Source organism: Corvus kubaryi, unplaced genomic scaffold (assembly GCF_017639235.1).
Source record: "Corvus kubaryi isolate FWS band 111438036 unplaced genomic scaffold, C.kubaryi_AGA036_p1.0 37334, whole genome shotgun sequence".
In the NCBI taxonomy this organism is placed as follows: domain Eukaryota; kingdom Metazoa; phylum Chordata; class Aves; order Passeriformes; family Corvidae; genus Corvus; species Corvus kubaryi.
In genome coordinates this window covers 699102-724740 of record NW_024581108.1, presented here as the reverse complement: position 1 = coordinate 724740, position 25639 = coordinate 699102, and the positions used below count along the sequence as shown (strand labels likewise).

The 25639-nt window shown below is 52.0% G+C and overlaps 2 protein-coding genes across 5 annotated transcripts in view; both read left to right on the top strand.

Moving 5' to 3' along the window:
* Positions 1 to 13691, top strand: part of RXRG (retinoid X receptor gamma) — a 37006-nt gene extending 23315 nt beyond the window's left edge. For all 4 annotated transcript variants that reach the window (XM_042029724.1, XM_042029726.1, XM_042029725.1 and 1 more), the window contains exons 2-10: positions 2124 to 2383; positions 5409 to 5553; positions 6210 to 6389; positions 9387 to 9547; positions 10276 to 10405; positions 11137 to 11269; positions 11995 to 12086; positions 12399 to 12504; positions 13257 to 13691. In XM_042029724.1, coding sequence (XP_041885658.1) covers positions 2124 to 2383; positions 5409 to 5553; positions 6210 to 6389; positions 9387 to 9547; positions 10276 to 10405; positions 11137 to 11269; positions 11995 to 12086; positions 12399 to 12504; positions 13257 to 13404 — 1355 coding nt within the window. In that variant the 3' untranslated portion in view covers positions 13405 to 13691. The remainder of the gene's footprint in view (positions 1 to 2123; positions 2384 to 5408; positions 5554 to 6209; positions 6390 to 9386; positions 9548 to 10275; positions 10406 to 11136; positions 11270 to 11994; positions 12087 to 12398; positions 12505 to 13256) is intronic.
* A 6184-nt stretch (positions 13692 to 19875) lies between these two features.
* The window catches only part of LMX1A (LIM homeobox transcription factor 1 alpha), a 43438-nt gene continuing 37674 nt past the window's right edge, over positions 19876 to 25639 (top strand). The window contains exons 1-3 of the mRNA XM_042029723.1: positions 19876 to 20101; positions 20413 to 20527; positions 21121 to 21307. Of these exons, the coding sequence (XP_041885657.1) occupies positions 20452 to 20527; positions 21121 to 21307 (263 nt within the window). The 5' untranslated portion in view covers positions 19876 to 20101; positions 20413 to 20451. The remainder of the gene's footprint in view (positions 20102 to 20412; positions 20528 to 21120; positions 21308 to 25639) is intronic.

Below are 25639 nucleotides of genomic sequence, written 5' to 3'. Positions count from 1 at the left end.
TAATGGAAAAGGATGAAGAATCATTCTTCTGCTCAGCTGTCCTGGTGTGATAGATCTCTGCCCAATATCCCCTGCAATGACTTATTTTCCAAGCTAAGGAATCCTCAAAGGCAGTGTTGTTTACCTGGTTGCTTAAAGAGGCGTAAAAGCAAATTCTTTCTAGGTCTGTGCTATGCATGCTGGGGAGGACTGTGTGTTATGGTACCACAGGTGATGAAAAATGCATTTGCTTTTCTCTGAAGCCAGTAATGGCTCAAGTCAGGATGGTTCTTTTAAGCCCCAAGGTGCCTGTGTGAGCTGAACGCTTGCTTAGGTAAGGGGGGGTCCAGGCAAACAGCACATCTCTTCTGCCCAATGCTAAAGGCACTCTGTCTCTGGGATAAAGGACTTTAGTGCTTGGAAGCCATTCCAAGGTAGGGATTTTGCTGTCTGCTAACAGAAAACAGGCTGTATGTCTCCATGATGGTGGCAGGGGGATGTGGGGTGGCTCTGTGGCAGCAGGCGGGAGCCCTGGCCCTGCCTCCAGACCACCTCGCTGCCTCCGAGGCTTCTGCTGTTGTCATTGAGCCGACTTCCTCTTGCTGCACATCGCTTTCCCACTGGGAGAATTGATCCAAAAAGCCAAAGCAAGAATTGACAAAGACCTTTTCTCCCCCTCCCTCTGCAGAATTAAGTCTGAAGTGGGTTGATAACGGCAGATCGAGTCCTCCTTGACTCTGACAAATGTCTTTAATGTTATTCAGCAAGCTGACCTTTTCCCGTCTTTATTGTGCATCTTCCCTTTGAATCAGATTTGATTGTTACTTCAGGTAGAATAGCAAAGACTGTCACGTAAATAACTTTGCAATAATGTTAAAAGGAGGAAAAAACACAAACAAACAAAACACCAAAGCACTGCCTTACTTGCAAATGCAATGGGAGAATGTATCCTCTGTGCCAGCCATGAAAAACCAACTGTGTGACCTTCCCACACAACATCTTTGCCTTGCTACTCCAGGGAATGATCTCCTGTGTTGAAAAACCAACAGAGAAATAATGGTTCACAGAAATGTTAATGACAGCTAATGCTAACTATGGCTGGTAAATTCTAAGGGAGGGAGAAAAGGTCATGTAAATCCTTAAAATGCATCTAAATACATGACCCATTGGGACTAGTGGGCATTTGATGCCTAGACACCCTCTGAATATTTGAGACTGGTCTTACAGAAGACAGTATTTAGGCCTTGGTTGAGCTGTTCAGCCTCAGAGTCTGCCCTGAAGTGGCAATGATCAAGGTTATATTGTTTTTCTACACCACCTCTTCCTCAGCAGGGTTCAGGGGCAGACTGATCTCATGGGGCTACTGTGAGGCTCAACTTGGCGATGTGCACTGCAGCTCTCTAGTGTGGAGAGAGGGAACCCTCTGTCTTTGTAGCTGTGAGACTGGGCACATCTGTGTGGCCAAAGTCTGTGCTCTGATTTGTACAAATCAGGAAAAATAAAGGACAAATTATTTTGTGACTGCCTTGTCCTGAAACTTGCATTGCTAGTGTGTCATGGGCAGTTCCTGTGTTGCTCCAGCTCCTATGGAAGATGCTGGCATTCAGCTTTGAGAATGAACATGTGAAATGGCACAGAGGAGACACACGTGGGTGGGAAGGGGGAAAACTAAGCCATGGGAGCACAAGGCCAGAGCCATCTCAAGGAGCAAAGGTGCTTCATAAGACATGGGGAACATTCAGAGTTTCCAGGCTGGTTGGTGGGGATTTTGTGATTTGAGAAGTGTGCTGTCTCTAGAGCTGTCTTGGACAAAAGAAATGGGACTTCAGGGAAGAGTTCAGAGAAAACCAGCCTGATGCAGGCAGGCAGTGGTGCCTTCTTCCAAGTCTGCTGAGGCACCGAAGCAGAGAAGGAATATTTTGTTATTAAACATTATCTTCACAGTAAGTTTTGCTGCTGTATATAACTCAGTTTCCTGTACTATAACCAACATTTTGTTCTTTTCCCTTTATAGCATGAGGCCTGTTTGTTGGTTGGTTTTGGGGCTTGGTTGGCATCTGAGCTGACACAACTGAGGCTGGGCAGCTGATCGCTGTGCACTCAGCCATACTCATGGTGTACTTCATCTCTGCTTCTCTCTGCAGATTCCCCTGTGCACACCAGCTCCACGTCCGTGAGCCTGTCCTCAGGCCTTTCCACGGGGAATCCAGTGGAGGGGTCCCACAGCTACCTCGAGGCCCCGACGAATGCCTCGCGGGCGCTGCCGTCACCCATGAACACTATCGGCTCCCCAGTGAACGCCCTGGGCTCGCCCTACAGGGTCATTGCCTCCTCCCTCAGCTCACACCCCGTCGCTCTGTCCTCAGCCCCGGGCATGAATTTCATGACACATACCAGTCCACAGGTGGGGATGTGCACACTTTCTTTGCTACAATTCAGTGTTCAGGATGGTAAAGTTCCAAAACTTGAGAGAGAGTTGGCTGGTGGGGAGTTTGGTCAGTCAAGGAGTTCAGCTGTAAAGAACGTTTTCTAGCATGTGTACCTGCATAAATCACCCTTGCATAGACACAGAGACCACACCAGTATCTGTTTCAAAATACCCTACATGATAAGGGAAGAGAGCTAATTTCCAGGTTTGTTCTCACTGTGGGTGCAGTCCAGCTCCCCTCCACTGCATCTATTGCAGTGTGTAATTACTGTACATGGAAACAGACAGGATAGCCAGGGGCTGCAGCACGTGAAACATTGCCCTTCTTCCTGCAAAAGACTATCTGCTTCGTTTCATTATTTGGAAAGGAGATGGACTTTCTAGGGGGAGACAAATGTTAATGCTAAATGCCAGCCACCTACTGTGTTGCATATAAACTTGGCCTGCAGCAAAACGAAGCACTCCCATCCTTACTGCCTGTGCTCACGTGGGTGCTGAGGTTTCCCTTCCAGACAGGGGAGACCCAGGTGTTAGGGCTGGTGCTTTCCCAAAGCCATGGATGGGCTGGGAGCATCCCAGGATGGCTCTGTGGGACAGAGACATGCTGCTCCAAAAGCCTGGCACTACCTCCTGCACGGGTTGTAGCAGTGTGGAATTTTGACAGAGAGCTGAAATGTTCTGGGAGTCCATATCTAAGTGAAAATTCTGCCTCTTATGAGCAAGATTTTGTGTTTTGTTAGTGGGACCTGAAGGTAGGAAGTGCTCAGAAGCCTCATGGTTCCTGTTGAAGAAGCAGCAAGGAGATGGTCCCTGAGCCCTCTCTGCCCCATACCTTGCTGCTACTCCTTGGAATGCCTGGAGCTCTTCTTAGCGCCTGGAAGGCTGGGAGAGGATGATATAGGGAGGCCCCTGAAGAGCTCTGAAAGAGGATAAGGTTTGACTTACCTTTCCCCAGTATTCTCAACTCCTTTGTGGGCCCTAGCTGTCAGCAGTGGGAATGCTGGAGGATCCCTCTTCCCCTTGCACCAGCTAACTGTTCCCCATGGATCTAACAGTATTTGTGCCCATGACATCAAGGACAGGATGGCTGGACAGGAACTTGCAGCAGTATTGGCTGGTTGGAAGCCTTTCCTTTGGGGTTGGGGATGCTCTGGGAAGTGGTTTTCCCAGTCTGGGCACTGTGCCAAGTTCCCAGATCTGAGGAGAGGGTTCCATTTGTGTTGGCTCTAATGCAAGGAGACAGCTGGACCCTGGGGATTCAGCAGAGAGGCAGCTAATGGATTTGGGTTCAAGCAGTTGTCCCAGATATCATACATGATTGCACTTAACCTGCAGGAGTCAAGCTCTGAGGACACTGATGGCTAGAACTGCCCTGGGTGTCCCCCTCCCATATACCTTCTCTCCATTTTATTGTTTCAAAGTGCAGACAGGGAGAAAGAAAAGGTGGTACCTGAGTTCTGAGTAACGTTTTAAACCATAAAAAGTTCCTCCTGGCTCAGCATTTTGCCAAGATGATGGACACTTGCACGGAGGAAGGGGTTTATTTCTCCTTTCCTTGGCCTGGATTTTGAAGCATAAGGATTTACAGTTGCCAGTGCCTGGTTTGAGTCTCTGCCAGGGAGATCAAACCTCTGTTCCTCTGGGCAATTTTTCCCAATACACTTATATTTTCTAGTGGAGCAAAACAACCTGGCTCCTGATTTTTGATGGGTAGTTTTTATTTTCCATGTTATTAGACCTTTGAAGCTTTGAAAATGAAAGGACAGTGGTGAGGGAAGATGAGAACAGGCCTCACCTTTTTATTTTTCTAATGGCAGGTCCAAAAGTTCCAATGGGGTGACCTCTTGTCCTTTACTGAAATTTACTGTGGAAATTATCATACTTTTTTGTGGGAAACAGGCAGTTTCTTGGAGCAAATGGACAGCTTGCAGGAATGTGCATGAAATCTACTTTTTAAATGTTATGGAGATTGGAATGAAAGCTCTAGCTGGGTCTTCATCCAAACCCTTGTTTTCTATCCCTGCTTCTGCCTTCTTGCTGGGAAGAATTTGAGCTGGTAAATTGGCATGACTGTTCCAGGCAAACTCAGTGATGAAACAACCATCCCCAGCCCTCAACCCATGACAGTAGGGAAGGTGATCTGATGGTGGGTTAGGAGAGACACTGCTCTGCCCAGACAGCTTTTGACAAGATGTGCTCAATGGCCCTTAATCCTCCCTGCCCTGCCAACGTGGCTCCAAAGCAAACAGCAATAAAACGAAGCCCTGGGCAACATCAGGCTTTGGTCTCTAATCGATGTGGGTTTGTAACCTTTAACTTCAGCAGCCACGAGCAGCTCCTGGGGATCTCGGCTGGGGGCTCTGCATCGTTTGCCTGCATCTCGCAGCTGCTGATTTTTAGATGCTCAGCCCGATCCCTCTTTTTTTCAATCTGGTAACCCCAAATCTGCCACCTGTGGTGGTGCTTGGGAACCTAAGTCCCAGAGAGTGACCAAATGGCCACATTTTCATGTGTGTATGAAGATTTGCATATGACAAGCTAACCCACCTAATCTGACTTATTTTTTAAATGCTCTTACAGCTTCCCTAGCCATGCAGCAGTTCAGGTTCAATTGCAACAGATCATCTGGCTGCAAAGCTCTTCTTTACTAAGCTGTTAGTGCTTGAGGCTGCCAGCAGCCAGCGATCAGCATCCTCTAATGAAGCAGGCAGGATCCCACCAGCCTCATCGCTTGGAGGCTGTAACTGAGCAGCTGAGGTTGCTGCCTGCCCTTTTCCAGCTCTGGCTTTGGTTACAACATCAGGCCATATCTGCTTTAGTGCCTGCTTAAACCGCTCCAGCTGGATTCACCAGAGGATGTCTGTATGCCCGTGACAGCCCCATGGACTTGCTGGGGATAAGCTTGTGGGAGCAGCACAGGAAAGGTCAGCTCCATTTGGGGATGGTGTCATTGAGATACGAGTCTCCCCTCTAACCTGTCTTGTGGCTTCTGCTTCTGCAGCTCAATGTCCTGAACAATGTCAGCAGCTCGGAGGATGTCAAGCCCTTGCCGGGTCTCCCGGGGATCGGGAGCATGAATTATCCATCTACAAGTCCAGGTTCCCTAGCCAAACACATCTGTGCCATCTGTGGGGACAGGTCCTCAGGTAGGAGGTTTTCTTTCTTGAGGAAGCCTTTGTGCAATGAGAACTCCCCTGGTGCCCTGAAGCAAGGCTTGTGCAGCACTGAGCATTGTGGGGGCTTGCTGGGGCCATACTGCCATTGCAGGATTCATGGCTGGGTCTGGCCGTCTGTATTGCAGATTAGTTGCACTGTGCCCAAAAGCGAGCAAACCTAAACCCCATGCTCTTCTCCCTTGTGTGTATAATCTCATTTTACCTTTTGTCCCTGTTTACCAAAGGTAAATCTATCAAAATCTCTGTGTTTTCGTTTACCTCTGCTTTGTGTTAGCTGGGTTCTGGCTGTGTCTGGGTTTTCTCTCATACCTCAGTGTGCCTTACAGACCCCCTCCTAATCAGTGCACCCCATTTGCTGCCTGCGGCTGTTCTGCACTTGCACTGCAGCTAAGATGCTCCACATCATTCCACTGGGATGCAGTCCCTCCTAATCACAGGAAAACAGTGGTCCTATAGTTTGATTGCTGCTGGTCACTATTACCTGCTAAGACCCCCTGAAGCCAGTTCAGCCCTGCTAAGATGATTCCCTGCAGCCAGGTTTTTTACCTTTGGATTTGGTGTGAGCTCCTCCACACTGGAAGGAAGGGCAAATACCTGCTTGCCCATTGATTCCCTTGCCTCCCCAGGGAAGCACTATGGGGTGTACAGCTGTGAGGGCTGCAAAGGCTTCTTCAAGAGGACAATCCGGAAGGATCTGATCTACACCTGCCGGGATAACAAGGATTGCCTCATAGACAAGCGCCAGCGCAACCGCTGCCAGTACTGCCGCTATCAGAAGTGCCTCGCCATGGGGATGAAGAGGGAAGGTAGGACTGGGCTGGTGGAAGGAATGGAATTGAAGAAATTTTTCTTCATTCATTAGGATAAATCAGGTTCTTGGTGACCCTCCAAGGCTGGTGCATTCCAAAAACCTACACTGACAGCTTCAGTACATTTTGGACCTTGTTACGTAAAGGAAATGAGAATCATAGTTTAGGTTGGAAAAGACTTTTAAGATCAAGCCCAACAGTTAGCCCAGTGATGCAGATTCCACCTCTAAACCCTGTCCCTAAGTGCCACATCTACCTGTCCTTTAAATACCTCCAGGGGTGGTGACTCAGCCACTTCCCTGAGCAGCCTGTTCCAATGTTTGACAACCCCTTCTGTGACAAATTTTTTCCTAATAAGGAGAGAGACTAATAAGGGAAGAGGCTGATGGGGAAGCTATTACAATGTTTTTTTCTTCTCACCTAAACACACACACTGGTGAGTATTGAACCTATTAACTGATTGTGACCCAACCTTGCCTCTAGTTAGTGACCCTTAATGGCTTGGACCCCTTGGACCCCTGAAAACCTCTGCTGCAGACAGCACCCAGCAGTGAGGGGTCCTGCAGCCTTCTTGTCTCCTGTGTGAAGAGCAGCTTCCTTTTTTTGTTTTTGATTTACTGACTTCATTTTTCACCACCTAATTCTTGTACTGGAAGATAAGGGTGAATGATCTCTTTCTATCTCTTATTTTATAGTTCTCTGTCATTTCCACTCTTAGCCTCATCTTTGGAGATGAGCTCACATCCTGCGAGGGTTTTGTGCTCTGGGAGAGAGCAGTATGGAAGTAATTCACGGAGCCTTTTCCATATTCCACACACCCATTGCAACTCCCAAAGAACCGTGTTTCTGGCCCAAACCACCTAAAGGATTTAGTGTGGAGCAAGGATCAAACCCGTGGCAATTGGATTTAAAGGGGTTTTGCACTGACTTGAGGGAAGCCTCCAAAAGCTGCTGAGGGTCCTGCAGCCCTGTCTCTCTCCCACCCAGCTCTGGAGATTGTGAAGATCTTTGTAAAAGCCACCAAGTCTCTGCTGCAGGGAAGGGCAAGCCCAACAGCTTGGCTGTTTATCTGTCCACCCCTGTCCCATGCAGCTGGTTCTCCCTCCTTGATGGAGGAAGGACTGCTGAGCTGGATTGTCTCCCAGATTATACTAACAGATGTAAGGTCAGGAAGTGACAACCAGCACAGCATTTAAGCTCATTTTTTCTGAGATAAAGTAACTGAGCTGCCTTCAGGGTTGAATGCTAGCAGACAGTGTAGCTGTCCCTTTTGGAGGCCACGCCGTTCCCCTGTGGAACGTGCAAACTGCTCCCTGTGCCAGAGCTCAGACCGTGCAGGGCAGAGCCTGGGGAAGCAGCTGTAACACTGGGCACGAGCTAAACCTCATCCTATTCCCTGTAGCATCATCAAAGCTGTGCTGCCTCAATCTCTTAGGGCAGCAGGGGACTGCAAAATGCCATGCTGGAATCAAAAACTTAATCCCAGGCATAGCTCTCCCTTACAACCGGGTGCAAAGTGGTTCAGATGACCAGGGTGTTAACACAGCTTCCCTTTGCAGAGAGTGAAAATTTAAACCCCAGGATCCTGGTGGATCCTGTGGGAGTTTGGCTGCAGCAATCACAGGGGGTTTTTGGGAGCTCCAGAAACTGGATTGCAGCTTGAGTTCAGGAGCTGAGTGATGGGACTGGTATTTCCTTGCCATGTACTTTCTTCCACTAAGATTTTGGTGACTTCAGAAACACTTACATGGCTTTTCCTGTCCATTACTCTAAAGAGCACAAATGTTCTCGCCAGCTGGCTGGCATACGCTTGTGTCCTGTGCTGCCCTCCCTCACAAGCACCAGCCAGGAAACCCCACTGATACATCTCCTTGGGTGCTGCCAGTTGCCCAGCAGCTGGGCAGTGCTGGGAAGCACATTCTCCCAGCTGGGAGAAACACAGGGAAGCACTGAGCATTGCAAAATGGTTATGAGTCTTAGTGCTGAGGAGCCTCCCCTGATTTGGCCCTCCACTTAAAACACCCTAAAATTAGCCAGGGGCTAATTAGCAAGGCTAATGCAAGGCACTTTGGGCTCCTACTCACACAGGGGAGTGATGCTAGAGGGGATTAGTTTTTGGACATTTCTCCCCAGCAATGAACCAAACAAATATAATGCCTGCTGGTAATTTCTTTTTTTAAACAGGATTGTCGTATTTCCCTTTGGGACTTCTCCAAAAAAAAGTGCACCCAGGACTTCTATTGCACACAAGGGTTGGCATACAAGATACATGTCCTACACCGACCTGTCTTACACAGAGCAGCCCTGGGGGTTAATAACTGAGCTTTGGAGAGAATTTCATGATTCTGTGCCTTCTGTCAGTAGCTGTGTTGGAAAACATACAGAGAAGGGAGAACGGAGTGAAGGTGTTGGGGCACTGATGTGCTAGGAACTTTCTAGTGGGGAGGATTAGGAAGAGAGGTGGTAGAGGGAGAGGTGATGCCAGGACTGGGCCAGACTGGGTAAGATTTTGCTCAGGAATGAGATAAGCAGCATGTGTGAATCCAGCTTGGGGTTTGGGACTGTCTAGCCCTGCTGTTGGATGATCTGACTGCTGTGGGATTGTTGAAAGCACACTGGAACTGTTGGAAGCATGCTGAGAGCACAACAAACCTGTATGTGAGTGCTGGATCCCTCCTGCCTCCTCCAGCACCTAGTGACAGCCGAGTCCAGGCTGCCACCTGGAGGTATCAACTCCTCTTCCCTCTGTTCTGGAGTTTCATACTTTGGAAATCACAATTTTTTGTCAACTTTGAAGGCTACTGGTCTGCAGCAACCTCAGAGTTCTTGGTATGGGAGCAGCCATTTTAATGGGTGTACATCTGAAATACCCATTTATTTTCTGTTCTCCCCCTGCTGAGGGGGTTTCTCATCCCTTGTCCCAGAGGCAAGGGGACCCACTGTGAGCAGGTGACTGTTGCTGTGGACATAGAGAGCTGTGTTTCTGTCCCACAGCTGTGCAGGAAGAGAGGCAGAGGAGCAGGGAGCGCAGTGAGAATGAGGCCGAGTCCACAAGCAGTGGCAGCGAGGATATGCCCGTGGAGAGGATCCTGGAAGCTGAGCTGGCAGTCGAACCCAAAACGGAGGCGTACAGTGATGTGAGCACAGAGAGCTCGGTAAGAGCCACTGACATCACCTGCAGCCAGTAATGAGAGGCTTTGAGCTGGGATTTGAACAGACAAATGCCATGTGAACAACGGGCATTTTATAAGGGGATTTTGCATCGCACCACCTAAAACTCACCAATAGTTTTTCTTTTGTAGCTCCTCTGAATGACAACTGGAAAACAGCCTATACATTATTTTCCAAGCATTTTTTCCAAGTCTCCTTTAGTTTCAATGAGTAGATAGGGAAATAGATGCTGGAGAGTCTGAGCCCTGTGCTAGGTTCCACATGCGCATAGCCCTGGACACTTCTTGTCTGCCCCTGTGACCAAGACTGGGGTGGAGCTGAACGCAGCAGGTTTACTGCTGTGGTTTTACTGGTTTGGATAAAACTGCTGCTCATGCCCGTTCAGGGGCTGCTTCCTGGCTTTCAGATGTGCCCTGGGGAGCAGGACTGCAGCCGACCACCAGGGACTTGCTTTGCAAAGGACAGCAAGCAAACAGAAAAGTCTAGCAACCAGCTGACTTGGCTGGCTGTAGAGGGGATAGTGGTAGCAAATATCTGCTCTTCCCAACAGCACACAGCTGAGATTATTGGCAGTTTGAGCATTGTACTTGTGGCATTGAGTATTATTAACTTGATACCGTGTGCAGTGCAGATTGTGATTATCAAAGTTTTTTCATTGACAAATTCCGCTCTTTTCCTCTGCTCTTTTCTTTTGGATATTGCTCCTAATTAGACAAATGACCCTGTCACAAACATCTGCCATGCGGCTGACAAGCAGCTCTTCACACTCGTCGAGTGGGCCAAGCGCATCCCCCACTTCTCTGACCTGACGCTGGAAGACCAAGTCATTCTCCTCCGGGCAGGTAGCATCCCCCACCTGTGGCTGTTCCTGGTGCCCCTGTCCCTTCTCTGGGCTGTGTGCCATGCCAGCCAGGCTGGATGGTGAATGTGCAATCCTGAGCCAATCCATTCCTGCTGTTGCAGGGTGGGAGACTCGTTCTGAGACATGATGAGAGGTTGGCAGAGGTTGTGGATGGGGCAGCAGAATATGTTGTTTGTCCCCCTCTTCATGCAGACAGGGAGGGCCAGGGGAGAGTTAATAAATGTATCTGGTTGATGCAAATCCTACTACACGTGGGGCACATTAGCGTGCAAAATGATGTAAAGGGATTGTAGTTGCTAGGAATATGTTTTTGAGGAAGAAACCCCAGATATTTTCCCCTTTTTTAAAAAAAAAATTTTTTTTTTCCCTTTGAGCCAATTTCTGCTCCTTGCTTGCTGCTGGTCAGGGTCATAGAATCATAGAATATTCTGAGTTGGAAGGAACCTCCAAGCATCATCATCGAAGTCCAATTCCTGTCCCTTCCCAGAACAACCCCAAGAATCCCACCGTGTGCCTGAGAGCATTTTCCAGATACTTCCAAGGGATAGACCACACCTTGCAGTGTTGCCAAGGGGTGCAGTTGGTACCTGAGGTACCAACTCTCCTGTGAGCTTAGTCTAAAGCCATCAGGGAGAAATCAGTTCTCCTGCTCCATGTGGGACTGATTTTTGGCTGAACTGCCTCACGTGTCCTGCACTCCTCTGCTTGCAGGCTGGAATGAGCTGCTCATTGCCTCTTTCTCCCATCGCTCCGTGTCAGTCCAGGACGGGATCCTGCTGGCCACAGGCCTGCACGTGCACCGCAGCAGTGCCCACAGTGCTGGTGTGGGCTCCATCTTTGACAGGTACGTGGCCTGTTGCTGTCATCCCCCAGCAGTGGTGGCCAGGCTGGCTCTGCCTTCCCCTCTGAATGGGAAACATTAAGGGCAACTAGAGCAAACCCTTTGTGATTTGGGGCAGAAGTAGCTCAGAATGAGCAGGGGATGTTTGACTGACTTAAAAAACAAGAATAGGATAAAAGCACAGTGGAAAGGGATTTGCAGCTGCAGAAGCAGATCTTTGGTTGGGTGTGCAGGGGGAGGAATGCTCCTTTCTCAAGAGTTTGCTGTAGCTGTATCTAGGCCTAATATTGATCACCAAGAGCTTTAGATGGCAGCACCTTAAACCCCAACTTGCTTGTGTAACAACTACACACATATTGTGCCTGCTATGCCTGCTCCCTTCCTGGCAGGACACTGCCTCACCAATCTTTACACAACAGGCACGTGTAAGGACAGTGCCCATGTTTTGCACTACACAGTAAAAAGTGGAGAAAACCCATGTGGTTTTCCTCAAGTGAGTGTAAATTGTGAGTGCTGCATGCTGAGCAAAGTGAGAACAGGAGCAAATTTAATACTCAGGTCCCTGGATGCTGGTGTTGCACATGTAAAACAGTGGTGTGGGGCATGGCTGTGCCTCAAAGATGCCTCTTCCTGCAGAGAAGAATTGCGGGTATTCCCAGTGCCTGTCCGAGATGCTTTTCAGTGGAACAACTGGTCTCTGTCTGCTCACCCATGTCCCCCACACGCAGGGTTTTGACAGAGCTGGTGTCCAAAATGAAAGACATGCAGATGGATAAGTCGGAGCTGGGGTGCCTGCGAGCCATTGTCCTGTTTAACCCAGGTAAGTCTGAGGCTGGGGACAGTTCCAGGTGACAGGTACTCCCTCTGGGCCACAGCAGGTCACTGTGAGCATCAGGGCTGCCGACAGATTTCATGCTTTGGGTTGGAAGGGACCCTGAGGATCATCTCATTCCAAGCCCCCTCCAACGGGCAGGGACACCTTCTAGTAGACCAGTATTTGTCCCAGCCCCTGGATACATGATTAAAGAGAGCGTGAGTCCTCTCCTGCCCATGCACACAGTCACTCTGCTGGCAGTGGAAGGACCCCCTCTGCAGAGATTTCTTTCCCACCTGTATTTTTGCCCTTGACCAGATGCCAAGGGTTTGTCCAGCCCCTCAGAAGTGGAATCACTGAGGGAGAAGGTCTATGCCACACTGGAAGCCTACACGAAGCAGAAGTACCCCGAGCAGCCAGGGCGGTGAGTATCCCCGGCAAGGCAGCACCATACCTACCCTGGAAAGAGGAGACTGGGATGGGCTGGGCTGGGCTGTCCGTGCTGGCTCTGCCTGAGCCACAGTGCCCAAATCCGGAGCCTTTAGGAGGCTGGCGAGATGGAATTTTCTTGCTTTCCAATCCAATCCTACCCTCTGCTGGCCGAGCTCTCAAAGCGCCGGTAGCTGCGTCGGTCCCCGCTGCCGCCAGCCAAGAGATGCGCCCGCAGCATCTTCTACTATTTTTGGCTCTCGCTGTCACCGCAGACGCTGTGAGCGGTCTGTGGGCAGGGGGAACAGGGAACAGGCTGTCGGCTGCACCCACTTCCAGCTGTGCCTCCAAACGGGAGGTAGTGACTGGCAGCTGAGGGGCTGCACACCCTCTCAGAGCCTGGGGACTTTTGAAGACAGATTTAAATGACACCATGGAGATGTAAGTCTTGTAAGATGTTAAGATGTTCAGATCTTGGAGGGAGAATATGGATGTATCTTCTTTTTTTTTAATTTTTCCTTTTTTTATTATTTCTTTGAAGTTTTAAAAAAGCCAAATTCTGTTTTAGAAAGATATATATTCCCTCCACACGAGGCAACAAATGTTTATCTTGAAAGCTTGAGGGAATCTAAGTCTGAGAATGCCCCAAAGCATTTTTTGGGAGAATTTGGGCTGGTGCAGGCTTGGAAAGAAGTGGGAGAGGGCAGCCAGTGCCTCCCTCATGCCTCTGAATCTGGTCTCTCCCAGGTTTGCCAAACTCCTCCTGCGTCTGCCGGCACTGCGGTCCATCGGGCTGAAGTGCCTGGAGCACCTCTTCTTCTTCAAGCTGATTGGAGACACCCCCATCGACACCTTTCTCATGGAGATGCTGGAGACACCCCTGCAGGTCACTTGAGGGTCTGGCCCCTGTCTGGCCAGCCCCTGTCCCCCTGTGCCCCTGCACAGCCACCTGCCCCTCTGCTCTGAGCCTGTGAGAGCTCCAGAGATGTCCTTTGCCCTCCGCTCCTCCTCGGTGGGATTGTCGTGGTTTTGTACAGCTGTAAATCACCCCCTCTAACCCTCCCTGGCTTGTCTGGGGGGGTCACAGATACCTTACCCAGCTAACCATCCCCCTGCCCCCTGTACAGATAATTGCTTTAAATTATTTTTTCATTCTCAATAAAAGTCAACAAAACAAAATAATATGAGTGAGGCACTGATTGGAGCTGGCAGAGCAGCGTCCTCTTTTGCTGCAGTCACAGGTCCAGCTTGGGATGGGGCTGAGGGTCGATGGGGCTGAAGTCCCTCCTGAGACCCTTGGGCAGCCCAAATCAGGGCAGGAATGTCACCTGGGACATCACTGCTTGTGCTGATGTACATGGTCCTGAGAGGACATGTATTGCTTCTTCTTGTTCCTGCTAAGGAAAGACCTAGCGAAACTTGCTGCTTTGAATCAAAACATTTCATTCCACCATCTTAAAAAGAAACTCTAGGACTCTTTGAATTCTTTGAAGTTTTTGAAGTAATATTAAAAGTAAGTTTTTAATGTGTGTGTGTGGGGGGGGGGTGGTTGTTTGGTTTTGGTTGTTTGGGTAGTTTGGTTTTTTGTTGGTATTTTTTTTTTCCCTGAGCTAGTCCAGCCACTGAGGAAAGAACCAAAGTGTTTCATTTTGGTCCAGGAGGAGTATTTTGGGGTGACCCAGACCTTGTGTGTTCATCGATAACTTCCATTTTTCTGAAGCTTCATGGGTCCTATTCTTTTTTTTTTCCCTCCATATTTTTGCTCTGGAAACAGGTTAACAAACCCCAAATTTATAATCTCACACTTCCATGAGAGAAACTTGCAGGGAAGGAAAGAACAAGACACTCTAACAAACCATCCTCAAAGGCCTGCCTGGTCTTTCCCCTGCTCCAATGGCACCACTGGAGCTTTCCATTGCAACTGAGCTAACCAGAGTCAAACGAGCTAAAGACATTAATTTGTTCAATATGCGGCGCTTATCCTGGTGGGAAAATGTCCTCCCAGGAACCCAGTGAAACTGTCTGTATTATTATTCATAAAACAGGTGTAGTGTTAAGTGATCTGCCCCTTCTGACCCTCTCAGCAGACAGTGGGGTGAGATGCAGCCGCGCTTCGTCTGTCCGCGTGACAGATTGCAACGCTGCCGGCTCGGGGAAGTTCGAGGGAGAGGAGGACTGACAACAGGAAAGGAAGAAAGATAAAAATGAAACATTTTGTTAAAGCTCTCACATGGGGACATGATTCATTTTCCAGTATTTCACTGTGAGAAGGAAAAAGTGAATTTAAAAGAGTGGAGAAAAAGAGGGAAAACTGCAACCTTATGAAAACACTTTAATTTTTTCTTTGCCTCCTAAGAAAAATCCATGGAGAATTTCAAAAGAGGTGAAAAGCACTGACCAAGAAGCTATTTTTAATTGAAAAGGTAATTTTCCATTAAAAGAGAAGTGTTTAAATACAGAAAATACACAACCTGCTCATTGTAAAACTGTTGCTGGAATTTGAGATGCTGCATGCAGGCTGTGCTGGGATGGTACCACACCACGCTGCTGGTTAGATGGAGCAAGAGGTCACCTCCAGCCTGGGCTGCTCAGGCTTCCCCTCTAAGAGACGTAAACTTCTAAGAACAGAGCTGGCTGGGTTGGGTTTCTTTTCTGAATGATGCTGATCTCGGTCCACTGTTTGTAAACAAATCCAGACCGCTGCCTGTGATACTTTGATATTGGAAGTGATGGGATATGATAACCAAAACGGGGCAGGAAGTCTCAAGGTGGCCGTTTGTGGCTGCTGGACACCCTCACTCTTAGCAGTCTGGAAGGGTGGTCTCTGGGTTCTGGGCCACAAGGTCTCCAGGCTGCAGTTTGAGGAGGGCTTTGCCCTGTTTCTCCAGATGACTACTGGGTTTTTGGAAAAATTTGTATGCTTAACACACACCCCACCACAAACTCCCCCACCCTTGGTCTGGCAGGGCAGAGAGACCATGAGACTCAGGGTGGCTTCTGTGAATAAGACACCACTTGCTCATTTGAAAGTGCCACTAACAGACAAATGTTCTGTGCAAGTCATGGAGCAACCAAGCTCTATCACTGTCACTGGGGACCCGAAGATTGATCTAATCTCCTGGATTTGGTCCTAACCCTCGGATTCCTCATTCATGTTGTAGACCTCTATACAGGGGTGTTGTCCAAGAGCTCTGCTTCCCCAAGCCTTGCAAAGTATAGGAGTGAGTCTCTGGACACCCAGAGGAACAAATCCCATAGCAGTTGGTAATAGCTCACTTGGTGTGGTTATCCTTCTGTGAGTTGTTGCAGAAGAACAGCAGCTTGGCATGGCTGGAGCTTCCCCAGTCTTCAGCCCTGCAAAAACCTAATTTTCATAAAATAGTAGAAATCACAATCATTGATAAGCTAAAGAAAACAGTCATTGGTTACCCTATGAAGCCCCTCATAGCCTCGGATTAAGTTCTGGGATTAATAAATAATCCAGGCTCTGGGAATGACTAGTGCAAGGCTATTTTCTTTCCCACCATGCATCACATCTCATGAGCTTCCTGAGTTAGCAGCAGGTGCCCCCCACCATGGACAAGCTTCGTTCCGGTGTACAGGCCAAATGTGTCAAAGCATGTATTAATTCTGAGCTGCTCACTCTGCAGTGCTCTTTGGAGGGGGCTTCAAAAAACAGTGGAGTTTTGGGTTCTGTAGCAGCTGCTTCAGTTTCTATTGAGTCCAACAACAGCACTTCTGGATTGAGAGTAGAAAAAAATAAATCTCAAACTATAGAAGTTTGAGGTGGTTTATGTTCAGTTTGACTCTGGGCTCCCTGATGGATGGAGTGATTTGGGGGCACATCCTGTAGACCTGACATGCCTTTCAGACAATGTGACTCCAACTGAGTACCACCAACATGGGCCTTTCCTCAAGGACCTCTTGTCTGGACTGGGCCCCTGGACTGCATTCTCCATCTCACCTGAGCTCCCCTGAGAGGTTCCCTTTGATGCCTGATTACTCTGTTCTTCCCCTCATATGTCCCTCCCAGCTCTCTGCTGTCCCATCAAAGGCCCAGCTGGGAGGCTGTGGAGGCTGTGCTCACTTGGTACCTCTTGGAGCACCAGAGGGCCCAAGGGGGAGGAGGAGGAAGAGGAGGCACATGGGGCTCCCCAGAGCTGATTATGGCAGTGGGAAGCAGTGTTTGTATCCTCTTTCAGGGGACGATGGCAAGGTACATTGTGGTGGAAAGCGTGATGGAGAAGCCCTGATAAATCCCCGGGTGTCTATCAGCATGAGTGGACAAAGACCAACCTCTACCTAAGCAAGGCCAGTGGTTGCCACTCCATTTCCCTCTCCTCTCTTCCTGTACTCTCTGTGCAATTAACTCTACCTGAGACAGGCTTGTTCTGGGGGATTTCAGGGGTAAAAGGAGAGGATTTTATCACCCCAGGGCTATCTGACAGCATTGTGGCTGTGGGCTGGTCTCTGGCTTGCCTCTCTGCCAGGCTGGCCAGCCCAGCTGGCTGTGCTGCAGCTGATGCCTCTGAAGGGCTGCTGTGGCAGAAGGAGAGGGAGGTGTGGTCCTTTGAGGGGTGAGTGGTATTGAGGGATATCTCTGTGCTGGGCAAGGCTTTGTCTTCTGGGTCAAGTTGACTTCAGGCATTAGAAGCACCTGGGTGATGCTGGCCCAGTGACTCCTGTCCCAAGGGAGGTGGTTCACAGCCATCTTCTTCCTTGGTCTCCTGTCTGCCTGCTTCTGGGGCCAGCCCTGCCTGCTCCAGTGTGGTTCTGCATCTGCTTGGCTGGGCAGAGTTAAGGTGATACTGGAGGAGGGATCTGGCTGCTGCTGTCTGGAGCCATGGCAGTTGCTGTGGCTGTGGCTACCTGGGAGCCGAGTGCTGCTGATCCCCTTCCAGCAGTGAGCAGTGGGGAACTGCACAAAACATGACAGCTGGGCAGCCCCAGCAGGGAGACAGCTGGGGAAGATGTGAAGCCCCTCTGCCAATGTTGTGGCCTTGTTAATTCAGTTGGCAGCTTCTATTCAATGCAGTTCTCCAACACCACCCAGTTTTTGCAACACCTGGCTGCCTGCAGACCCTACAGCTACAAGGAGAAGGAGAAAGCCTAGACCTGCTTTTCCTCTGGTTTAATTCTCTTCAGCTGCTGATGCTGCAGGCTTCTGCACCTAATTCAGCTCTGGGTGAACTAGTAATGGAAGCTAGGCCTTGGAGGCTGTAGTGAGCTGCCTGAAATACTCCCCCATGTTTTGTAGGGCCACTGCCCATGGTGAAGGTGTGCTTTGGGAGTGAGGGGGTTTGGAGTGTATTTCTTGCATATTTTACTGGTTCACCTGGTGACCATCCTTTGCATGAGGCCAGGTGGGCTCCAGTACCTCTGACCTCTGTGAGAGCTGGTGAATGTATAAATCATGAGCAGCAACACCCTGCTGCAGCCTCCCAGTCCCCAAACCTGATCATCATAGACCAAGCTGGGAATTGTGCACGAGAGCTGCAAGTTAAGACACTCTCCAGACCCTTCTCGTATGGAAAAGAGGAGGAGGAGGAACACCATGGGGTGGCATCATCCAGGAAGGAATGATTTCCGTCCCAGCTGCTCCTGCACCTCTGAGCAGAGCAAATCGGGTGGGCGGTCTGAGTCTGTAAGCAAAGTGCCCTGCACAGGGACACAGTTTTTAGCAGTACTAGTGGATGGTATTCCCACCCCATGGGGCTGCCACGCCCTGGCTGTGTAAGGAAAATCTTCCTTGCCCAGCTCTGTGAGTGGGATGGACAGGGTGGGGAAGCTGGGCTGGTTTGCACAGGCAGGAGGAACGGCATGCAGTGCTTGGAGCCCCTGGTCATGCTGCAGTCCTTGCTGAGCTGGTGTCTTGGCAAGGTGGCTCCAGTAGTTCTGGCTGCTCAGACACTTGGCTGGAGCTGCTCAGAGACCTTCAGGAGAGCCAAAGACAAAGGTGTCAGAACCCAGTGCCTCCCTGCTGCAGCGCAGCCATCCTGGATGTGAGCGGTCAGAGCTGTTTCACACTGAGCCTTGTGATGGTACCAAGGCGTTCATGCCCGAGCTCCTGGTGTAGTTATACTGGGATACAATAGGGCGGTCGCAGGACCGTGTTTCCTTCTCCCATGGGATTTTGGCAGGGCGGTGAGCTGCCTCTGCTAACCTGTGGCCTCTCTCCTTCCTACGAATTCCCAGATGACACGACCTCGGTCCCTGCATCACCCACGTCATCTAGGTGTGGGGAGCACTTTGTGACGAGGATGCCCCACAGAGAGGCTGGGAGCGCATCTGTCCCTGGTGCCAAGGTCAGCGGTGAACACAGGAGGTGAGGCCCCTAAAAGCCTCCCATCCTCCACGATCCCATAGCGGGTCCCTCACAGCTCTGCGGCCGTTTCCCTGCTCGCCGGCCGGAGACGGGGGACCCAGCCCTCCCTCGTGCCGGGGAAGCCGCAGCCCCCTGTCCAGGCTGCTCCGGCAGCGGCAGGTACGCGGCCCCAGCCCCGCTGCGGTACACGCCGACCTGCGGGGCCGTGAAACTCCCCGAAAAACAGCGAAACCCCCAAGCAGGAAGGAAGGGAGAGCGCCGGGGCTGCGGGAAGGCTGCAAGTTTCATCTTCCCCGGCCGGGCGGGATCGTTCCTCCGCTGCTTTCCCCTCCCCGAAACCGATGCGGTTTGGCGGAGCCGGAGCTCCGCTTCCCCGGGGTCGCCTCCCCCTGCGGCCCCGCGGAACCGGCACCCGGAGCGGACCGAGCCCCGCTCGGCGCCACGGATCACTGGCGACGAGCCCTCCGCGGCAGCTCCCCGGCTTTGGTTTTGGGATTTTTTTGTTGTTGTTATTTCTTTTTTGTTTTCCTCCTCCCAGCACTCATTTTCTTTAAACACTCCGGAGCAGCGGGAGCGAGGCGACCGGGGCAATGCGCAGCGCGGGGGAGCGCATCCCCTCCGGGGCCCGCCCTGGGCAGGAGACCGGCTTTCCCCAGAACCTCCCGGCCTGGGCTTCTCCTGGAAGGGGGACTTGATTTCCAGCCAGTTTCATTACTGGGAGAGACGCTGTGGTGGGGCACCACCCTCTACCTTTTTGTTGTTGTTGTTGTTGTTTTCCCTTTTCTTTTCTTTTCTTCTTTTTGGCTTTCTAAGAAAAGAAGGAAAAAAAGCCAGGGAGCGTAGCAGAACCGGGGCGGCCGGGCCGGGCCGTGCCGTGCACCCCGGAGCCGGGAAGGGCCGCCGGCCCCTCGAGGCGTGGCGGGGCCGGTGCCTGCAGCCAGGCAGGAGAGCGGGGAGGAAACTTATTTCGAGTGGGGTGGAGAGGGGAGGGCAGGGGGTGGGGGTCGGGCAGGGAGGTATCAGCTCCAGGAAATGTTCCTTGGCAGCAGTCGGACGGGCGCTTCCCCGCAGGTTGGTGCGCTCCTCTCCGGAGCCGTCCAGGGCGCCGCGGCTCGCTCCGCACCCCGGGCAGCGCCGGCGGTGGGGAGGCGGGGGGGGACGGGACAGCTGGGGAGGCAGGAGCCGCTGCAAGACCCCCTAGGAGCAGTGGGTGCGGACGCCTCTCCCGCCGGCTCCTCGCAGGAAGGCACCGCCCGGGCCGCCCCAGGTAAGCGGCTGAGCCCCGCCGACGGCAGCCCCGCATCCTCCCGTCCCGCATCCTCCCGTCCGCGGCTGCGGGGGCCCCGGGTTCCGTCGCCTCCCCACGTCGGGGCCGGGGGCTGTTGCGAGCCCGGTCGGGGCAGCGGCTGCGCAGCCGGAACGGGGGGCCCGAGGGGTTCTCCCGTTCGGAGGGAGGAGGGAGCGCGGCGCCGGGGAGCGGGCGGGCGGGGCGGGGAAGCCCCGGCCGGGGGTGGCGGGGCCGGCGGCGGCGGGGCCGGCGGCCGGGCTGAGCGCGGTGTGTCCGGGCTGTGTTGGCAGGCGGGCGGCGCGGCCCCTCGCCCAGCCCGGCTCCCCACCATGCTGGACGGGCTGAAGATGGAGGAGAGTTTGCAGAGCGCCCTGGACCCCGCGACCCCCTTCTCCTCCTTGCTGGGTAAGTCGGGGCACCCCGCTTGCCCTCCTGGGGACCCCGTAGGGCGGGGCACGGCCGGGCGGGCCCGAGCGATGGGGCACGGGGGTTCGGGAGGCCCTGGGGCAGCTTTCCCAAATCGTTCCTGCTCGCAGCCCTGCCCGGCGCCGCGCCGCTGCCTTCGCCCGGGGTGTGCCCCCGGCGCCCGCCTTCCCTGCTCCCGGTTCGTTCCGCAACTGCATTAAATTGTGTCCCCCCTTAACCCCCTTGTAATGAAGAGCTTTCCTTCGTATCGAACAATAAATAATTAACTTTTTCGTTTTATCTTCGTTTTAATATCGGTTTCAAACAGTCGCCCTCTCTCTGAGCTGCGGCTCCGCTGCCGCCTTTCCAAGAGGAACGAAACTGGGGGAGATGTGCCCCCCCCGGAGCTGCCCTAAGGCACAGGTCCCTCCCGGATTCCGCAGCAGCTCCCCGCACACCCCCGTCCCCCCGCGAACCACGAGCCTGTGCGGGGGAAGCGAGAACCGCGGGACCCTCCGTCCGTCCCTCGCCTGGCCCGTCTCCCCGGCTGTCTTTCCCTCCGCCCACCCCAGCCCCCGGCTCCTTCCCCGCAGGCAGAGCCGCGACCCCCAAGTCGGTGTGCGAAGGGTGTCAGCGAGTGATTTTGGACCGGTTTTTGCTGCGCCTGAACGACAGCCTGTGGCATGAGCAGTGCGTCCAGTGTGCGTCCTGCAAGGAGCCCCTGCAGACCACCTGCTTCTACCGCGACAAGAAGCTCTACTGCAAGCTGGACTACGAGAAGTAAGTGTGGCTTCGCCCCTCGGGGAGCCCCCCTCGCTCTGTTCTCACTGCCCATAAAGCCCCAGTGCCGTGCAAAAGCTTGTGGGGACCGATGTCGTGCTGCTGCTCCCCACTTCCCCTGCCATGTATGTCCCAAGAGGTGTCAGCCCTTACTGTGCTGCATGGCGAGTTACGCTTCTCCCCTGCAGTCTCGTTGCACCCTAGTTCTCCCCTTTTTAGAGGTATTTCGTTGTGCTCAGGTTGGGCCTTGGGAATTGGGGATGTTTTGTTGGGAGCCTGGGAGACCCACGGTAACCCCAGGTCTGTGCCGGGACAGGGCCAAGTATTTTCCCATCTGCTCTGGCTTTATTTTCCTACGGAGCATCTGCAGGAGGAAAGTCATATCCTCTGTGACCTGGTCCTGGACAAGGCTATTTTCCTGATATCCTCACAGGCAGGGAAATGCTATTGCTCTCCCCCCTGGTTGGTGGGGAAACTGAGGCACTCAGCAGGAAGCAGGGAAGGCCCTGCTGAATTCATAGTGTTGACTGTCACAGAGAGGCTTTGCCTGCATCTAGGTCTGTGATGGTGAGGAAATTTGTATGTAGGTGTTTAAAGCTCCCTGATGCTTTCCCTTTGGCAAGTGTGGAGTTGGGGGGAAAGACAATGGGAAAATTATTTTTCTCTTTTAAAAGAAAAACCATTCCAGTGGGAATGGGGAGAAGGCTGCTGAGTCTTTCCTCTCCTGCAGCTGCTTTCATTTTTTCCTGCTCATCCCGCTCTTGCTGTCTTTTCTGGATCCCACTGCCTGGCTGAGTTTTGGAGCCATTAAATTTTTGTTGCTTCTGGGCTGGTTGTTTCTTGAGGATGGTGTAGGTGGGGGGCCAGATCCCTCACTATGGCGATAGCACGGCTGTTGGAGCCCTGCAGTTTAATTCCGCTGCCGCTATTATAGGAGAAAACAGTGATCATGATGCTTTCGTCCCTGGCCTTCGGCAAGCTGGCAAGCGTGCCGGGGGCTAGCCCAGCTCCAGGCCTTTTTAAAGTTGGGGTTTTGGGATTTTTTGGTTTTTTGGGTTTTTTTTTTCCTCCGTTAAGTCCTGTATTGTGGGTCTGAGTTTAATCGCTATGGATACAAGGCAAATTGAAAGCAGAATTTGTGCGCGTGACCTTGTTTTCAAATGTTTACGAAAGAGCGGAAGAATTAGCTGCTGTGAGAGTGGAAAGGAGAGAGCTGTAGGCAAAAATTTGTCGAGACTGGGTGCGCTGCTTGTTTGTCTGTAGAAATTTGCCTACTGGTTCCCATACATTTCCAAAACAATTTAATTCTCATTTTTGGCTTTATTGGTATTTTTGTTTGGACCATCAAGGGCAAATTGGGGTGAATATTACCCAGAAATGCCTTTCCAGCTTGCGGCACATGTGGATTTTGCTCTTGAGTGCAGCTTGCAAGCTCTTGAAGTGGCTCCAACCTGAAACCCTCCTCTGATGTCTGTTGGCTGTGAAAGAAATCGCTGCCGCAGTTGGCTTCTTGCTGTGCCCATCTATCTTACTGTTGGGATGGACAAGGATGATTGTGGGAAAAAAATGTCACAAATTTTTCCTAGGGTCCAGTGATAGCACCATTTATCCTGGTTATATCCTGGCTGTGTGTGGGTTGGTGACTTTTGCCTGAGCTGGGAAGCAGGCTCTGCGATGGGCGGTTTCCCTGAGGTGTGATGGTTTTAGCCCTGAGTCGCTGCTGGCCTCTTCCCCTCCTGCATCCGCCTGCCTCTTGCCATCATGTTATTGTCTCCTTGCATTTAATATTAATTATTTTAGCACAGGGCTGCAGGTGTGTGTCTCTTCTCCTTTCATCCCCCTGGCAGGAATCTCTGCTGTGCTGGTGGTGTGACTCCTTACTTGGTGATGGCAAGGATGCAGCGCAGAGTCCCAAAGAACTGTTCCCTTTGGGCTCTGCCAAGCTTTATGTTATACTCTTTATTTAACAAAAATCCTTCTTTCTTTTCCCAAATACCAAATGTCTTTGGACTGAGCATTTTCCTGGGTGCAGGAGCACTGTGTCTGCCTTGGCCGCCATGCCGATAGTAGGGATTTGAGAGTGAAATAAGTGGAGGAAGAGCTGCTGCTGCTTTCAGACTGAGCTCATTATCTTGAGCTGGTTAATTATCACAAGTGACTGACACTCCTTGCGGTGGGAAGCAGCCGATCCTCCTGGTGGCAGCGGCGTAGCCGGGCTCCGGAGGCCTCTCTGTCGGCAGTGCGGAGCTCGCCGGGTGGGACGGCTGGGGTGTCTGCATGTGGAATGCTGGGGGTGTCAGAGAAGTGGTGGATCCAACCTGCCGCTGTCATAGCATTGGTGTTCTAGGGTTGTGTTTGGTTTTGTTTTTTTTTTTTTTTAATTCAAAGAAGGGATTTTTCTTCCAGATGGTGAGTGTTGGGGTGTTTTCCCAGGGATGAGTAGGTGCAGAATTTTCCGACATGTCTCTGTGCTCTCTGTTTGAGCTCTGTTTGTAACAAGGCCGCAGAGGGTTAATGATGGAGCGTGAGATGGTAGTTATGCCTTCAGTTGTAAATACACCCATGGAAAGTGTTACGGACAGATTTAAGCGAGCATCTGACTCGCTGGACTCTAGAAATCGAGGAATAATTTGTTAAAACACATGCTTTACATTTCTTTGTCTTTCATAAAGAGGAAGAACTTGGGAGAGGACTTGGAAAGGGATGGATTAAAGACCGAGGATGCCAGGTCAGGTCTCGGCATCTCTTTGGGGTGCTGCAGCTCAGAGCCCATGGGTGGTTTGGATAGTGATGCTGTCTGGGAACTCGAGGAGCTGGGGGTCGTTCTTGGAGCAGTTTCTCCAGCACTGATGGGGAGGACTTCTGGAGAGGGACGGCTCAAGCCCGTGCCCCTGGGACGGCGTCTATTTGGAGCAGAGGACGTTCATTACAGAACACCCCGAATCCCGCGGCAGCCCCCGGCTCTTGTCCAAACCTGATAAGTCTCAACTATGACAAGGTTCAGTCTTTGCCCTGGCCAGCTCCCTGACTGCAAAATGGCCCTGGGGACATGGCCCAGCTGTGGAGCCCCTGTGGTGGTGGTCAGGGGGATGGGTTTTTGTGGTCGCACATTGCGAGGGGGGGGGGGAGGGGGCGATCACCAAATCTGGTGATAAATGGGGAGGAGTGCTGGAAGCAATGGGAAGAGTAGGGCTACTCTGGAGGCTTAAAATTTGCATGAGGACGGGAATTGTTGAGCCCTCTTTTGCCTAGCAGTGTTTCACAGTAGGTTTGCATGGGCCAAGCAGAGTCAAGCCCCAGGGAGGACCTGGAGGCACGGGAAGCTCCCCACTGCAGGTTCTGGGGGCCAGGAGCACTAACAGCGGTGTGGTCATGACGGGGGGCGCAGCTGGGGAGCGTGGCAACGGCGGGACAGCTTGGCACATCCCCAGCCACGGCGCAGAGCCCCGGCCCCAGCCCCGGCTGGCAGGAGCAGATGGCCAGCACATCTTGGAGCAGGCCTGGCATGTGGGCGCTGGCAGTGGAGGGGTGGCTGCAGCCCCCAAGCCGCCACCGTTGTGCCGGGCTCCCTGGCCGAGGCAGGCAGTTGTGTGATGCTTGCCCTGTCTTCGCACGGCTCGATGGCTCTGTGCTGTTGCCAGCTTCCGTGCCGTCATCGCAGAGCTCTCCTTGCCTGCCTCCGAAATCCCGTGCTCCCAGAGTCAGGGGCTTGTGTGGGTGCTTCCACCTCCTCCTTTGTGAGTCCAAATGTGAAGTTGCATCTGGTTGCAAAGGAAAAAAAATAAAAATCCTTCCACCCTCCCAGTGTGCACACAAAAGAACACACATGCAAAGGAACTCATCGGTGTTGGGTTTTAAAATCACACCCAGCATCTTCGCATGGGGGGTGAGCCTGTATTCCTGGCAATGTGGTCCTGCCAGGCCACGGATGGATCTGCAGGCCTGGGGCAGCGCAGCCTCCTCTTGCCTGCTGGAGGCTCCTCTGGCAGCTGCTGCTGTAGAGAAGAGAGGGGAAAGAGGTTCGGGGCATGGTGGCTGTTTATCTTGCTTAACGTGGGTAATGAATGTGATAGCGCTGTGAGCCCTGGCGCTGCTTCCCCAGCCTGGAAGAGCTGTGACAGGAATAATCCCAAATGGATCAAATGAAGGTGATGCTGGACGCTTCAGCACAGCCTTGTCCCACCAGCTGGAGAGTTCCTGTGGTCTGGTGGGTTTGTCCTGGTGATTTGCAGTCCTTTGCCTTCTCTTGCTTGGAGAAGTAGGACTTTTTGTGCTTTTTGTGGCTGGTGGGAGAGAGCTGTCCCTCCAGAGAGCCATGCGTCAGCCCAGCTG